The 15312-nt window shown below is 57.3% G+C and overlaps 1 protein-coding gene across 1 annotated transcript in view; it reads right to left on the bottom strand.

Annotated features, from left to right (window-relative positions):
- Positions 1 to 15073, bottom strand: part of SDK2 (sidekick cell adhesion molecule 2) — a 93803-nt gene extending 78730 nt beyond the window's left edge. Inside the window, exons 1-4 of the mRNA XM_060135284.1 lie at positions 14928 to 15073; positions 9585 to 9718; positions 2225 to 2336; positions 42 to 232 (exon numbers count right to left, since the gene is read on the bottom strand). Of these exons, the coding sequence (XP_059991267.1) occupies positions 42 to 232; positions 2225 to 2336; positions 9585 to 9718; positions 14928 to 15073 (583 nt within the window). The remainder of the gene's footprint in view (positions 1 to 41; positions 233 to 2224; positions 2337 to 9584; positions 9719 to 14927) is intronic.
- Positions 15074 to 15312: the final 239 nt, after the last annotated feature.

Below are 15312 nucleotides of genomic sequence, written 5' to 3'. Positions count from 1 at the left end.
AGCCATGCTTGGGGGACCCCAGCAGCCCCACCCCGTCTCACCCAGCACAGACAGGTAGGCGCCACGGACGACAGAGGCGGCACTGCTGCCGCGAAGGATGGCCTCACACTCGTAGTAACCGGCGTCGCTGCCCGTGGGGTTGGGGATGGTGAGCCGGCGGTTGTAGTCGCTGATGCCGCTGGACAGCAGCACCCCATCCTTCTTCCAAGTGATGTGCAGCTTGATCAGGGGCCTGGGTGGGGGGGGGGGTGCGAGGGAGGCAGGCCATCAGCCACAGAGACTTCAGAGGCCCGAGAGGCAGGGCAGGGCATGGTAAGGACTGCAGGTCCGGGGCCAGGCTGCCTGGGTTTGCCCACGCCCCTGACACTTTCTAGGTGAAGCCGTTGTTTGGCGCGGTTCCTCCAGTGCTCTGGGCCTCAGTGTCCTCGTCTGTGGAATGGGGGCAACCGTGCCCACCTGGGGGTTGTGGCGAGGGTGGATGGACTCACACAGGACCTGGTCCCGGGGGTAACTCGTGCGCGGGGGCTTTCGAGGGCAGAAAAGCGTCCTTCCCACGCATCTCTCTTTCTTCTGCTCTGCTCCGCGTGCCGTGCCCCATCCCATAGAAGTCAGTGGATAGGAAAGTGTGAAAGGTGAGGGAAAGTGACAAGTTGAAACGGGAGGGAAGCACCCAAAGTTTGGAGATGGGGAAACAAAGGCAGGCAGGTGGACATACGCACCCCCAACTCAGAGAGAGGGCTGAGGGTGTGAGCTGGGCCCCCTTTCCTCCATCACTGACCCCGGCTCCCCGAGGACCCCTGAGCTGGGGTTGGCCCGGCTCTCCTGTTTAGCACCTGATGGATCCCTAAGGGCGGATCTGCCAAAGTGGGGTCCGTGCTAGTTCCCCGGGGGCTCAGAGGGGGTCCCATGAAAAAGGGGTTTCATGGTCGAGTGAGTTTGGGCAGCCTGGCCTGAATGGTGTTATGTAGGTTCTTCTCTGCTCCCTTAACGTGCTCTGTTGCATCCTGGCGGCCTTTCCCCTACTTGTGAGAAACTTGGGTTCTGAGAAATGTACTTTTATGTATTAAAAAATTTTTTTTGGCTGCGTTGAGTCTTAGTTGCGGCATGTGGGCTCTTTCGTTGTGGCGCGCCGGCTTCTCTCTAGTTGTGGCATGCGGGTTTTCTCTCTCTAGTTGTGGCGCGCATGCTCAGTAGTTGTGGTGCACGAGCTTAGTTGCCCCACGGCATGTGGGAATCTTAGTTCCCCGACCAGGGATCGAACCTGTGTCCCCTGCCCTGGAAGGCGGATTCTTTACCGCTGGATCACCAGGGAAGTCCCTGAGAAGCGTACTTTTAGAAGCACTGCTACAGAGACACGCTGTCCGGGAAACTTCAGCTGGGGGTGAGCTTGGGGGTCACTGGTCTAACTGCCCACTCCATCACATTGGATCATCTTTCCGGAGCACTTAGGAGGTGTCAGGTCGGGCTGGCTCCAGCATTCTACCTGCATGCCTCACTGCTGAGTTAGGCGCTGCATCATTTCCCATTTTATAGCTGAGGACACTAAGGCCCAGAGCCTGGCAGTGAGTGTGGGCCCGAGGGGTGGTGGCTTGTTGTATTGCAACTCTGCTATCGGCCAGCTGGGTGACCTTGGGTAGGTTGCTTGCCCTCTCTGGGCTTCAGAGTAGTGACACCTACGTGGGTAGCTGTTGGAAGAAAGGAGGTTTTGTGGGAGGGCACGTAGCACAGTGCCCACACACGACCAAGGGAGAGAAGTGAGGGTCGTACACGGCTGAGAAGGGGCCGCATTTGCACCTGACCCCAGGTCTACCCTCCTGCAAAGTGCATCACGTGACCTGTCTCCTAGCACAGCTTTCCTCTTGCCCATGCCTGTACGCGAGGAGGGCACTGCTGGCAGAGGTGAGCCACCCATCTCCAGGCTGCTCTGAACGTTGGAAGTATGAGTGGATCCCCCACCGGCCCCTAATATCCCGGGCTGGGATCTGCTGGCCCGTAACTGCTGCCATGCCTCGAGGCGTGGGCTCTCCCCTCGGGCGGGCCCTGCTTGCATCCGAGGGCTCTGTGACGGCCCACCTATCACCCCTCCTCTAGGCTAAATACCCCATCTTCTTTCATGGGTCCTCACGTGACACTTCTGGGCCTGTCTGAATTCCGACTGGTCTCCTCCGAGCCCACAGGTCAGGAGCGCTCGCTGGAGTTAAAGTGGGGGAGGGGCACTGCCCACCTGGCATTGGCCACGCACTCCATGGTCACCTCCGAGGTCCCGGTCACCACGCTGGTGTTCTTGGGAGGAATGATGATGGTTGGAGCGATGGGGTCTGCGGGGCTCCCGACATCTGGAGAGAGGACAGGTGTCAGCTGGGAACAGAGGCCGGAAATCCCACCCCCCTTTAGAGGGATGCCACGGGAGACCTTTGTCCTCACGGAGGGGGGGCAGGTGGCCATGGGGCAGACGCCCCAGCAGCCCCAGAGCCGAACCTCCAGACACGGACCCCGGGGTCCTTTCCACCTCCTCTGCTGATGGGTCTCCACACAGTGTCCAGGGAGAGTGCACTGGAGACCTCAAGACCTCTCCCGCTCCTCCGGTAATGCAGCCACTCCCTCGTCCCCATCCCCCGTCCTGGTTTTTTGTCTTCAAAATCCTTCCCTCCACCTGCATTTATCTTGTTGGCTTACTGCTTCATCTGCCACCTCTTCTACCAGAATGCAAACTCCCTGTAGTTGGCTGAACACTGTCCCCCAAATCCAAGTCCATGGCAGCTGTGAATGTCACCTTATTTGAAAATAGGGTCTTTGCAAGTGCAATCCAGTTAAGATGCAGTCCTACTGCATCAGGTGGGCCCGAAGTCCAATATGTGTCCTTATAAGAAGAGGGAAATTTAGACACAGACCCACAGGGGAGAAGGCCAGGTGAAGACAGAGGCAGAGACTGCAGTAATGAATTATAAGCCAAGGAACATCAAGGATTGTCCGCAACTGCCACAGGCTTGGAGAGGCAGGAAAGGACCCTCCCTTACACCTGTCAGAGAGAGCGTGGGCATGCCGACACCTTGATTTCAGACTCCTATGCGAGAGTAAATTTCTGTTGTGATAGGTCACCCAGTTTGTGGCCCTTAGGAAATTAATACATTCTATGAGGCAGGAACCTCATTTGTTTTTGCTTTGGACTGAATTGTCCCCACCCCCACCCCCATTCATATGTTGAAGCCCTAACTCCCCTGTGTTTGGGGTGGGGTCTTTAAGAGGTAATTGGGTTAAATAAGGTCATATGGGTGGGGCCCTAATCCAACAGGGTTAGTGCCTTGGTAAGATGAGGAAAAGGCCCCAGAGCTCTCTCTCTGCCATGTGAGGACACAGTAAGAAGGCAGCCGTCTGCAAGCCAGGGAAGAGAGCCTTCAGCCAAAACCAACCATGTTGGTACCTTCATCTTGGACTTCCAGAACTATGACAAGTAAATGCCTGTGTTTGAGCCCCACCGTCTGTGGTATTGTTATGGCAGCCTGAGTCAAGACAGTCCTGTTCGTCCCCACTTCCAGAACCGTGCCACACAGCACACAGTAGGTGCTCAAATACCTCTGTTAGGTGAATGAACGCATGGGACTGGAGCTATCGTTGTATAACTTCCAGGGTCGACGATTAAAATGAAAGAGAACTTATCATAACTGGGCTTTATTAAAGCAAACACCCCAAAAACACCCCAAACTCTCCTAACAGAGGCAGGAGCATTTCCTTTTTTATAGTTTTTGAGCTCTTTAAGAAGTGGCCAGGTTCTTAACTCTGTGGGTCAGCGCAGGCCCAATACTGGCAGAAACTCCAATATTCTCTGTACACCTGCTCTATGGCTCCCAGAAATACAGCCACCAAGGACTTGCTCTCACAACAAACCCATCCAGGTGGCCCCTAACTGGGAGGCTCTGGAGGTGCAGGCCATAATGAAACACACAGCCCCCCAGGCCACAGCAACAGGACATGCTTTATGGGGACGTCAGTCCACCCCAGTCAGCCCCGGGAAGGGTTTTCCTGCCGGGCCTCCAGGCCTTGCTGGGAATAAAATGTAAACAGTAAACTAAAATGAAGGGGGGAAGAAAGGAAGCTTATAAACCAAAATGACTGCAACAATATAAGAGCCTCATGTAGGCGCCCATAAAGAGCGACGGGACTGAAAGCTGCTGATGTCGCTGAGTCCATAAACGTGTGCTCCACACCGTACTGCACGCCGCGGTGCGCAGCTACGGAGGCCCAGACTACGGGCGCACGAGGAGAAGACAGACAGAGCCCCACGGCATCAACGGGTAAACAGAGCCCTCGGAGTTTAAAAATAGCAGGGCTGCCCCCCCACCTCAGGGCTGCCTTGTTGGCTTTAGGAGGTTAAAGGGGTGACTGACACCCACCCAGGGACCCTGTCCTGCCCAGATCCAGGTGGCTGCTTGCAGGGTACGAGGGAAGGGGCCCCGGATGCAGTGAAGGAGGGCCTGGCGGGCAGGAAGGCCTGGCCCAAACTCTTGCTCTGCCCCAGGCGTCCTGGGCGTGACTCCGGCTGGTCACCTCATCCCCCGAGTCTCTCAGTTTTTCTCAGCTGCAGAAAGGGGGTAGAAATCACCGCCTCTCAGGGTTGTGTGGGACCAGCTCCCGACTCAACAAAGCTTTTCTGGGTAAGGGCTCTGTGTGCGCCAGACTGTGTACCAGGCACCAGGGATTCCCTGCTGAGTGAGATGGGTAGGGGCGTCTGTCCTCATGGCGTGCAGTCTGGGAAGAAGTCAGATCCGCGCTTGGACGGCTAAGAGATTAAAGATGCGCGTGACGGGTGTTGGAAGGAGGGTCCTGGGGGGGCACGGCTAAGCTGCTCTGGGGTAAGCGCAGAATCCCTGGCACACAGTAGGTCCTCAATAGATGACGGTCCCTCCTCTGGGGACTTGTCTGCCTGAGCGTGGGTGGGGGCATGTTTCCTTGCTTCTTCCCTCCACCCCCAATCCAGCCTGGACCAAGTGATGGAGCCAGAGGCTACCAGGAGGGGAAGTCATGGACTCTCAGGGGCCTCTCGACCGAGGGAAGGAGGACACACGTGTTCAGGGCTACAGGAGATCAGGCAAAGCCTCGAGTGCTCCCTGGGGACTCACAGGAGATGGGGGAACTTGAGTGGAACTCAGAGAAGCCAGAGGAAGAAGAACATTCCAGAACAGAAGCGCTGTGTGAGTGAAGGTGAGCTGAATGGGGGGAGCCGGAGGTAAATGTGGGCGCGACGCCGGGGTGGCCTCAGAGTGCTGGGATGGATGAGAGGGGAGAGCCCCAGAGCAGACGTGATGGACCCTGGCCCACATGCTGCCCCGTCCCCAGCCCGCCTTCCTGATTGTCAGTGCTTTTCTTGCCTGAGCCCAGAGGTGTCCTCAGAATCCTTCTTAACAAAGCACCAACAATGGATCAGAGCTGGCCGATGAGGTGGATCCCATTTTCCATCCCTGCTAGGGGGAGTAGATCTGACTGGGAGAAGTTGGGTCAGGGCCAGATTCCTGAGAATTTCCAAGCTGGGCTATGGGCTGGAAGTCAGCCCTAGGTGGGCACATTACACGGAGGGGTCGACAGACATGAGGAAAGGATGCCTGGACGTGGGGCCCCCTTTACAGAGAAAAGTTAAGCCCAAGGGGAACAGGTTTTCAAAGAAGGGAGATGGGTTGGGGTTTTGTCGCCCTGGGGTGGCGATGGCGGTGGGATGTCGGAATGAAGGTACTCAAGGGGGGACATTCAGGAACACGAGGCAGGAGCCCCGGGGGGTGACGCGCCCGGAGAGAACAGGAGGGTGGGGCGAGGGGGACCCCGGGGACCAGGGGTGGGGGAGCGGGAGGCACAAAGGGCAGAGAACCAGGCATCAGCTAGTTCACATCAGGGGAGAAGGAAGCAGGAGACGGGAGAACAGGGGGAGACACGCAGGGCTGAGGAAGCTCAGGTTACGGGGTGCCAGGGAGGGGGGTCGAGGAGAATCAGGATGCAGGAAGTGGGTTTGCCACCAGGAGGTCACCAGTGGCAGGGGCTGGAGAAAGCAGGGGAGCCGGTGGCAGCCATGACCGGGAGGTAAAGACTCGGGAGGGGGGGGTAACTTCTGAAAAGTCTCGAGGTGCCTCTCAGGGGGCGGCAGTGGCCAAGAGGGAGATCTGCTTCCCTCTGGGACGTCTGGGGAGCTGTTAACGAGGTGAGCTTGGCAGCCAGGGAAACATGGTTCCATTCTCGGGTTTGCGCATCATTAGTGAATGTCGCTGGGAAGTAAATTGCTTCGCCTCTTGGGCCTGTTTCCCCCGCTTTTGTAACTCGTGGAGGGGAATGACAGACTGCCTCCAGGGTTTGCTGTAACGATGGAGCACCAGAGTGCCGGCTGGTGCCCAGCACGTGGGGCGGCGGAAAGGGAGGCTGTTGGTGTGGTGTGGAGGCAGAGGGGGACCGCTCGGGTGGACCCACCCTCGGCAGGACGCACCTTTCTAGCAGGCGCTCCCTGCAGGGAGGCCTGTACTGACTCAGGGTCTCGGGAGGGCCAGCCAGGGGGACGGGGACAGCCTGGCCATGCTCAGGCACTGCTCTGGACAGCGGGGTGAACGGGGCCCTAAAGATCAGGCAAGAAAACCACATGCAAACCAGAGCAAGGACGGGCATCTTCCGCATGAGCTCGCGATGTGGACGGGGTCCTGGGGCACGAGGAAGCTTAGGGGCTCCCCACATGGGGGCAAAGTTGGGTCTTGCTGCCCCAGGACGATTTTGATAACAGGCGCGACGGGGGACACCCACTCTGATCCATTCTCCCCGAGTCATCTCATCGAATCCTCTTCCCAACTACGCTTTGCCACAGGCGAGGAAACTGTGGCTTGGGGACCACGTGACGGGGCCACGGGTCAAGGGGGTGGGGAGCAGGGAGGCGAGCTGCTCCCCTCTGCCGGGCAGGCTTCCCGGTACTCGCGGGCCCAGGGCAGACCTACCCTGTCCAGCATGGGCAGGGGTGGGGCGAGAACCACAGGTGGCTACGAGCTCTTGAAACGTGACTGGTGCCCCTTTGATGCAATGGGATTTAATTTTACCTAATTTACATTTAATTAAAAGCGGATCCCCGAATCAGTTATTAGAACCGATTAGAACACTGTATGTGTGGAAAAACTTGGGCATACGATCCCACCTTTCCAGCTGTAAATTTTATGAAATCTAAATACAGATCACGTATTTCAGATGAAAACCCAGCATCCAAATTGAGATGTGCTTTAAGTGCAAAATACACACGGATTTTGAAGACTTAGTAAGAAAAGGAACCCAGTGTAAAGCGTCTCGTTAGTATTTTCTCCATTGTATGTTCAACTGCTAATATTTTGGATATGTTGGGTAAATAAAATATAATAAGATTAATTTCACCAGTTTCTTTTTCCTTCTGAAAAAGTGAGGCCAGTGGCAAGTTTTAAATTACATATGTGCCTCATATTACAATTCTATTGGACAGTGCAGCTCTGATTGCCATCCAGTGGGACCATCAGCCAGGTATGAACTTTTCAAGAGCTGTGACAGTCCGTGTGAGGTCACCTGGGTGACACCTGGGCAGAGGGTAACTGGGGGCAGGGGGTGTCCCTGGTCTTTGCTCTCTCCTTCTCCATTTCTGAAGAGCATGGATGTCCCCTGAGGGCTGTTAAGAGGCTGAGCTGACCTGAGCAGAGGAGGGAGGAAGGGGGGAGGGGGGAGAGCAGAGGGAGAGGTGAGGCTTGGGCGAGACAGATGAGGGGAGATGCAGCCGGTGGTGGGCGGAGAGGCAATTGTTCCTAGGAAACTGGCCGGCAGGCCGGCAGTTGGGGGATTTGTGTCAGTGACAGTAACTGGGATTTGAAGTGCAGTCACTCGTGGGAGGAGAAATTAGCTGATAAGCAGCTGATTTCGCTCTCAATCCAGTACAAATCACCGTGAGAGCAGGTGGAGGGGGGTGATGGGGTGGGGGAGAAACAGACAACAGGGGTGCGGCGGGCGAGGCTTGGGCACACATGGGGGTCCCAAGGGACCCTGCCTGCCTCTCTTGGGCCAGCCGGAGGGCTGGGGGAGGCAGCTGGGAGTGAAGAGCCCGCCCAGTTGGCCAGGAGAACAGCTGGTGCAATTCCCGCCAGGAGGAGGTGCCAGGGGAGGGGCTGGGGGATGGTCTCAGGGTCAGCGAGTCACCCAGGAAGATGCCTGGCCTTGACTCGGACCGTGAGCATCCCTCCCACTAAACGATTCAATTCCATTAGCCTCTCTAAGCGCTGGAAAATACATGGGGACAGACGTCTCTCTGACGGTTACCTTCCTTTTCCTATAGAAACAGCAGCCCCAGGTCATGGGTTAGGCCCCAGGTTGCCGGGACGAGACTGAGACCCTGGCCCAGGTCAATGTCAGAGGTTACACCCGTGACCCTGATAGGTCGGTATCCAGACTGGAACTCTGCTCCCTGCACCCAGGTTTCTCTCTGGGCAGACAGGAATGTGGTCTGGGGGGAGGGGGTCACTGCACGTATGGGAGGGGCTTCTGCTGGTGCTCAGGAGGTCCAGGAATGGGCAGGTCGGGACTGGGGAATGTTCTGGGCTTTCTGGGCCCTTGAAGACAGAGGCTGGGATCAGAGGAAGGACACGGGAAGGTTCCGAGCTGGCGGACACCCTTCTCTCGCTGCTGGCGGGTCGTCCCAGCAGGACCGCGGATGATAAATGAGGCTGGCTTTCGGAGCAGCAGTTGTGCAGATGTGGAGGGACGTGAGCATCTGGCTCCCCCAGCCTGTGTGGCTGCTTGGCCGCTGCGGGAAGCTCTGGCCTTGTCCCGCGTACTCTGTGACCCCCCACCCACCTCTCCATCCCAGGGATGGAGAATGGAGGGAGCGGGCCGGGGAGAACCAGGCCGGGGGGGACACCCCCAGCATCTCCATCACCGATCGGAAACCTGCCTTGAGCCTTGGCTGGACAAATACTTCTTTGCCAAAGACACCCAAGGAGTCACCCTTTCCATTTGCTACCCTCTGTGCTCTGCCACTGGGGAGAGCCTTGCCTCTCTCTTCCAGGGTGCGGGGTGGTCTCTGGGGATGGACACAGGGGCACTTTTAGGCAGGAGCCTGGGCAGAGAGCAAGTGTTCCCATCGGTGAACTTGGCTTGGCTCCAAGTAGAAGTGGCGCTTTTTACAGGCCAGCGGAGTAGAGGCAGTCAGTACATTTCTTTAAAAATGAGCTTCCCATCTCCTGGCGGGCTCAGCCCACCAGCACCTGAGCCCCAGGGGTGGTGGTGATCCTCTAGTGCACACACTTTCTCCTATATCCCACGCCCTCCCTGGGCTCCCAGGGGCCCAGCTAACAGCCAAGCTAAGTGTCCCCCCATCCTGCTAGGGTCTCAGACTCGTCACGGGCACGGGGTCCGGAATTCAGCTCCCTCCCGGCCTCCACCTCCCACTCCCACCCCCAGGTGGGCCTCTTCCTCCTTGGGATGGCGCCTCCCCCGCCCTTTCCCAGCCTCCCCCCTCCACCGCCATTCCATCTTCCCAATGACCCCCCGGAGCCCCATTCCCAAGATTTAACGACGGGCTCCACCATCGGTCCCGGGCCCTGCGGCTTACTTACTCTCCACGGCGAGCGCGATGGGCTGGCTGGTCTTGTTATCCCCATTCTTGTCATTAACAGCTTGCGCGTAGTAGCGGCCTGCGTCGGGAGCCACCGTTGACAGGATGACAAGGGCGTTCTCCAGGGTGATGGCTCTGGGGAGAGGAAAAGAACGCCTCTGCTGGGCCTGCTAAGCCTGAGCATCTGGGGATGCGAGCGGGGACGTGAAGCCAGGCACCCCAAGACCCCCTTCTCCAGCCCGCCCCCTGGAACCACTTACTGCCTGAACTCCAGCCGTGTTTAGTTTGCAGAGAATCCCAATACTCCACCAGCACTGGGGATCACACCCCAATACAGAACATGCCCAGGGGTCTGAAACTGTCCAGGTGACACTTCTCTGCCACTCCCCGCCCCCAGGCCTGGTTAGGGGCCAGAGCTCCCCTGGAATTCTACCCTTTCCTGTGTCACAGCGTGGATGGCTGTGTGGGGTTATCTCTGCACCAGGAGTGTCTAGAACTAAAGAAATTCATTCACCAGAATCAGTGAATGAATGAATGAATGATGAGAGACGAGAACGAATTTAGAAATGAACACGATCATTCCAGAATCACTGCCTTAACCTAATCCTGAATCTGTTTAGGTTGATTCAAAGGCTACAGTCTGCCTGTAACACAGCCTTCTGGGGTTCACATCTCCCCCCCCGTCCCCCTCTTAGGGCATCCGTTTACTTCTCCCCAAATCTGATCTATAAAAGAGGGGCCACCTGGACTGGTGGAGAGGGAAAAAGGAGACGGGCCGGGTAGTGGGGTGTAGACGTGGGCTGTTTGCTCCCAGCCTGGTTCCCACTGCTGGGATCCCATCCTGCAGCCCCTTGGCTCCCATGTCCGCGGGCCGGGCGCAGGGCTTTTGCAGGCGGGAATTTGGGGACCCCACTGGACGCGGGTGCAGGAGCAATGCCCACCCTGGCTCTGCCAGGCACCTCCTCTCACCCATCCTCCTGATGACAAACAAAACCACTAGTTTGTCAAGTCTCTCTCTGGATTTTAATGTGATGTGCCCAAGACAGCTGTTAAACATCCTTAATGTTCGTTTAACAAGGACAAATCCAGTTGAATTCTTTTCAAATTTTCCCATTAGGTGAACGTAACAGAGTTTTGAATGGGCTCTCAAATAAACACCCCCACGAAAGTCTCTCCAGCCTGGTCTCTCCCAGCCAGGCTGTGCTGAGGTCTCTCCTCCTGGTTTTGGGGCTTCGCGTGCTGAGTCTCAGGCTGCCTGCCGAGCTCCAGGAAGCAGGAAGACAAAGCCCTCCTACCCCAATTCCTGGGAACCCTAATGATGTCCTTTCTTTTGTTTTCTTTCCCCCTGGAGAGCTCTTTTAACCTCCAGCTAATGAGGTGATGGGAGTGAGGACAGAGCCAGCTAAAATATTTTAAAATCGACATAATGGGACAGGGATGGTGACCATGTCCTCACGTGGGACTCCGCAGGGGCCCTGGTCCTTTAGTGGAGCTTGTCGGGGTGGGTGAGGGCTGGCGAAACGGAGGCTGGGCTGTGCCAGGGCAGGGGGGCAGCTCTGGGGTGGAGCTCCGGCCTCTAAGGAGCTCACAGCCTCCTTCTTGCTGGGCCTCAGTCTCCTCATCTGTGTAAGGGGTGGAGGCAGAGGCGGGTGAAGACCCCTTCCAGCCCTGAGGCTGAGGCTGCTTCTGTTAGTTCCCAGGTGGCCTGAGGCTGTCCCCTCCCTCTCACTCAGCCCTCTCCAGGCACACAGTCCAAGGTCAGGGCTCACACAAGCAGCAGTGCGCGTGGACCCCCTGGGCTCCAGCTTCCCCAGCCGCTGCCCTGGTGACGCAGAAGCCAGCTAGATGAAATCTTTGGCAGGTGGGCACCCTGGGCATGGCCTGGTCCCCCTCCCCAGTACACCCGTCTGTCCTGAACGCCTCTTCTGGCCTCCAGAGAAGGCCCCCCACCTCCACTTCCTTCTCTCCTTGACCATACAGACTCTCCCCACCCCCTTTCTCTCCTTTGCCTATATTTTGTCTATATTATGATGGATCCTTCTAGGTCAGTGGTTCTCAATCAGGGGTGGCTTCACCTTCCAGGGGACATTTGGCAATGCCTGGACAAGTCTTGGTTATCCCAGCTGTGGGGCTGTACTAGTAACTAGTGGGTAGTGGTCAGGGATGCTGCAGTGTCCCCCCACGCACCAGACAGCCCGCACGACAGTTTGTGGGGTTCAACACGGAATGTGTGGATTGTGTGGTGGTCGGTACCCTGTCCTGGGTCGGGGGGGACGGCACATCCAGGTGGCAGAGATGGTCACCATCTACCTCTGTTTCTGGCTCCTCTCCTGCAGAGAACTGAAGATCTCGGTAAGCCAGGCGTCACCCTTCCCAGCCCCCCTTGCACCCAGGTGGGCAGTTGGCCGAGCTAGTGGGATACGGAGGATGTGCGCCGCTTCTGGGCTTGGACCAGCGGGGCCACTGGGAGCCCGGTGTGGATGAGGGTGGAGCTCCCACCAGCCTGGCTGTGGAGGAGGGTGCCCCTCCCATCCCTCGCCCTCGGTGGGACTTTCAGTTGGCAGGAAATAAACTTCTCTGGCGCTAAGCCCCTGGGATTTGGGGGTCTGTCTGTGATGCAGCTAGCATGGCCTTGACTGGAACTAGAGGAAAGCACTGTGTCCGGGACCCCGGGGCCTGGGTTCGAGTTCCCAGTGCGGAGCGAAGAGGAGGCAGAGAGCCGGGGAAGGGCCAGCGGCCTTTTGACCTGCTGTCCCTCTGTCCTCGGCAGGAGGCTAAGGAAGGTCCCTGGGCTAGCAGCCTTCTGCAGGATGACCTTCCCCTTGAGAGATGGTTCTAGAACGACCCTGCCCCTCACCTCCAAAGTGCACAAAGCTATTTGTGGCTGTCAGGAGGGCTTCCGGCCTACTGCCCCCAGAGGCACCCGCATTGAAGGAAGCTGCTGGAATTCTTGCAGGGCGTGGACATCAGGGCTCTACTCTCAGGCGGGGGCTGGTTGTATTTTCCAGCCATACTCCTCTGGTTTCAATTTCCTAGGTCTTTCCCGCTGCTTTGATGGGCCCAGCTCCCTCCCACCTCCCATCTCCCACTCCTATGAAGTGTGCCCTTTTTTCTCAGCTCCACGGGAGCCCAACTCATCATTTAATTAAGAATAAAATAAATCACCCTAGAAGCTGCCCAAAGCCCCCAGCGTGTGTCTTTGATGGGAATCTTGTCTCCTTTTCAACAATGAGTATCAAGGAACGGGCCAGGGGTTACTAATCTCCACTTCTGCCCTGGGAGGGAGAGCGGTCCTCTGTAGATAGCACACGCCTTCAGCACCCTGTGCACCCCACCGACTGACAGCGCTCATCAGATGCGTATCTCCAGCAAACAGACACCAGAGAATTTGTTTCCAGGGACCTTTCCTCTGGGTTATGAATATTAATCTGCTGTAATTGCTGAGATGAAATCCCCACAGTGTTCTCTCGTGCGTTCGGTATGACTGGAGGAGGTGGGGAGGGGGTAGGCGTGACCAGGAAGGTGTGCGTGTGTGTATACCCAATCATCACCTGCTCTGCAGCAGCACCTTCGCCAGGTGACCCTGTAGTCCTCTCACTCAAGAGCAGAATCAATTTCCTGGCTTCTTGAGCTGAGTTCTACCATGTGACTTGCTTTGACCAATGGGATATTAGCAGAAGCTTGTGTTTTGCTTCTTCTGAGACTGCCAGGAGGAGACGCTAGGGGCCACTGGCTAGAGGCTGGGACACGTGGGGCAGAATTGAGTCACCCAGGCATTCTCATCAGCCAGCCCCAGCCAAGTGAGAGAGCCAGGCCAAGCTCACCAATCTGCCGGTTCACATGACAAATACAGGCTTATTGCATCAGGCCACTGGGACCACTTGTTACGTAGCACTATTGGGTCTGTCGGTAACAGATACATTCTAGACACTGGCTCTCAATTGAGGCTGCATGCTGGAATCACGGGGAAGCTTTTAAAACTCCCAAGGCCTCGGTACACCCCGTTTCAATGAAATAAGAATGTGTGAAGGGTAGAATCTGAAAATGAGTATATTTTAAATGGTCCCAGATCATCTCAGAGGGCAGCCACGTTGAGAATCAGCAGGACCAATTCTCCAAAAGTACAATCACTTTATCCTTTTTAGCTCCCATGTCTTTGTACCTGTTCTCATATAATTTCCACATAAGGCAGAATTAAGGACCTGACTCTGGAGTTGGCAAGCCTGGAACCAGCTGCGTGAGATCTAGCAAAGCAGTTAAACTCTGGGGGCCTTCACTTTACCGTCTATAAAATGGGGGTAAAATCAGCCACTTCGTAAGGTTGTTGTGAGGGTCATTCATTCGACAAATATTTCTTGAGGTGGATCTGGGGATGGAAAAGGGAACGAGACAGAGCATCTCTCCCTGGGAGGTGCGTGTCTGTCCTGGAGGAGAGGGTGATGGCGGGTGTGCTTAGCCCAGGCCTGAGAACACAGCAGTCACTGTCGTTGCCAGGATATCATCATATTCTTAAGATCACGCTTCTCTCACTGGACCTCATGTTCCCCAGAGGAAAGAACTGTCCGTCTCGGCTTCTGCTTCCTACAGAGACCAGAATGGGCTCCACCCACAATGGATCTGCGGCCCGAGTGGACAGGGACCAGGGTGGTCTTTCCTCTCTTCTGGGAGTAGAGTGTAGGGGAGAGTGCGGGTCCTAAAGAGGACAGCCTGGGCTGGCTCTCCCAGGGGGCTCAGGAGGGCCGCTGCGCCCCGTGCTTTGCCCCTCGCCCTCTGTGGAGGCGCTGCTTCTGTCACTCTGCCCACAAGCCAGGCTGCCACAACCCCCTTCCGGGCAGCACAGAGGGGCCCTTGTGAGCGCTGAAAGGACCGTGTGTTCCTCTTCCCGCCTCTCCTGGCCTCACCTCCTCCCTGGAGCCAAAACACACACAGCCGTGCACACCGGTGGACACCCAGCCACACACACACCGCGGAGACACCCTGCCGGGGAGATGCCAGCGCCCTCCCATGTGCCCTGATCCCTGGGCCTGTAACCACGGTGACAGAGCCTCTGTCTGTACCAGCTCGGGTTTTTTAAGCGCTCTTAGAGGCAGAATTATTCTCCAGCCGAGAGTGGAGCCAATGCCTGGGATTCCCCGGGGAGGCCACGGAGCTGTCGTGGTTCCAAGACTCCTCCCGCACTCTCCCAGAAAGGTCCCTGGAAACCAGACTTCCCTCATCGGGGATGTCCCCCATCTGGCTCCCTCCCAGAGCAGGGAGGGCCCTCCGTCCTCAGCATCTGGGGGCGCTACGTGGCCCCGCATTTCCTCTCCTGGGGCCAGCCCCCCGCCCCCCCAAGGAGGCTCACATGCGGCTGCTGGGCGGGATCTTGCGGCCGTCCCGGAACCAAGTCACCTGCGGCCGTGGGAAGCTGGCGATGCGTGGGGCGCGGATGATGGCCGCTTCTCCGTGGGAGACGCTCTGGTGCTTCTGACTTTCCTCAAAGCTCCCCATGTCTGCGGGAGGGAAGGGCACATGGAGGGGTCAGGGGCCGGAGGTCGGCAGCCGAGACTGCCCGGCTCCCGGGCTGGGAGTGGTGGCAGCGGAAGGAAGCTGCGGGGCAGACAGGATGCTCGTGGAGCACGGCCACCATGCTCGGGCTACCTCACGGGGCCCATCACCCCATCCGTCACTACGACACGCTCTGCTTTGTACTTCTGGGGTTTGTATCCATTTATATCCATATGTCCCTG

The sequence above is a fragment of the Lagenorhynchus albirostris genome, chromosome 20, assembly GCF_949774975.1.
Source record: "Lagenorhynchus albirostris chromosome 20, mLagAlb1.1, whole genome shotgun sequence".
Lineage (NCBI taxonomy): Eukaryota > Metazoa > Chordata > Mammalia > Artiodactyla > Delphinidae > Lagenorhynchus > Lagenorhynchus albirostris.
Note: the sequence above shows the minus strand (reverse complement) of the source record. Positions and strands in the feature narration are given on the sequence as shown.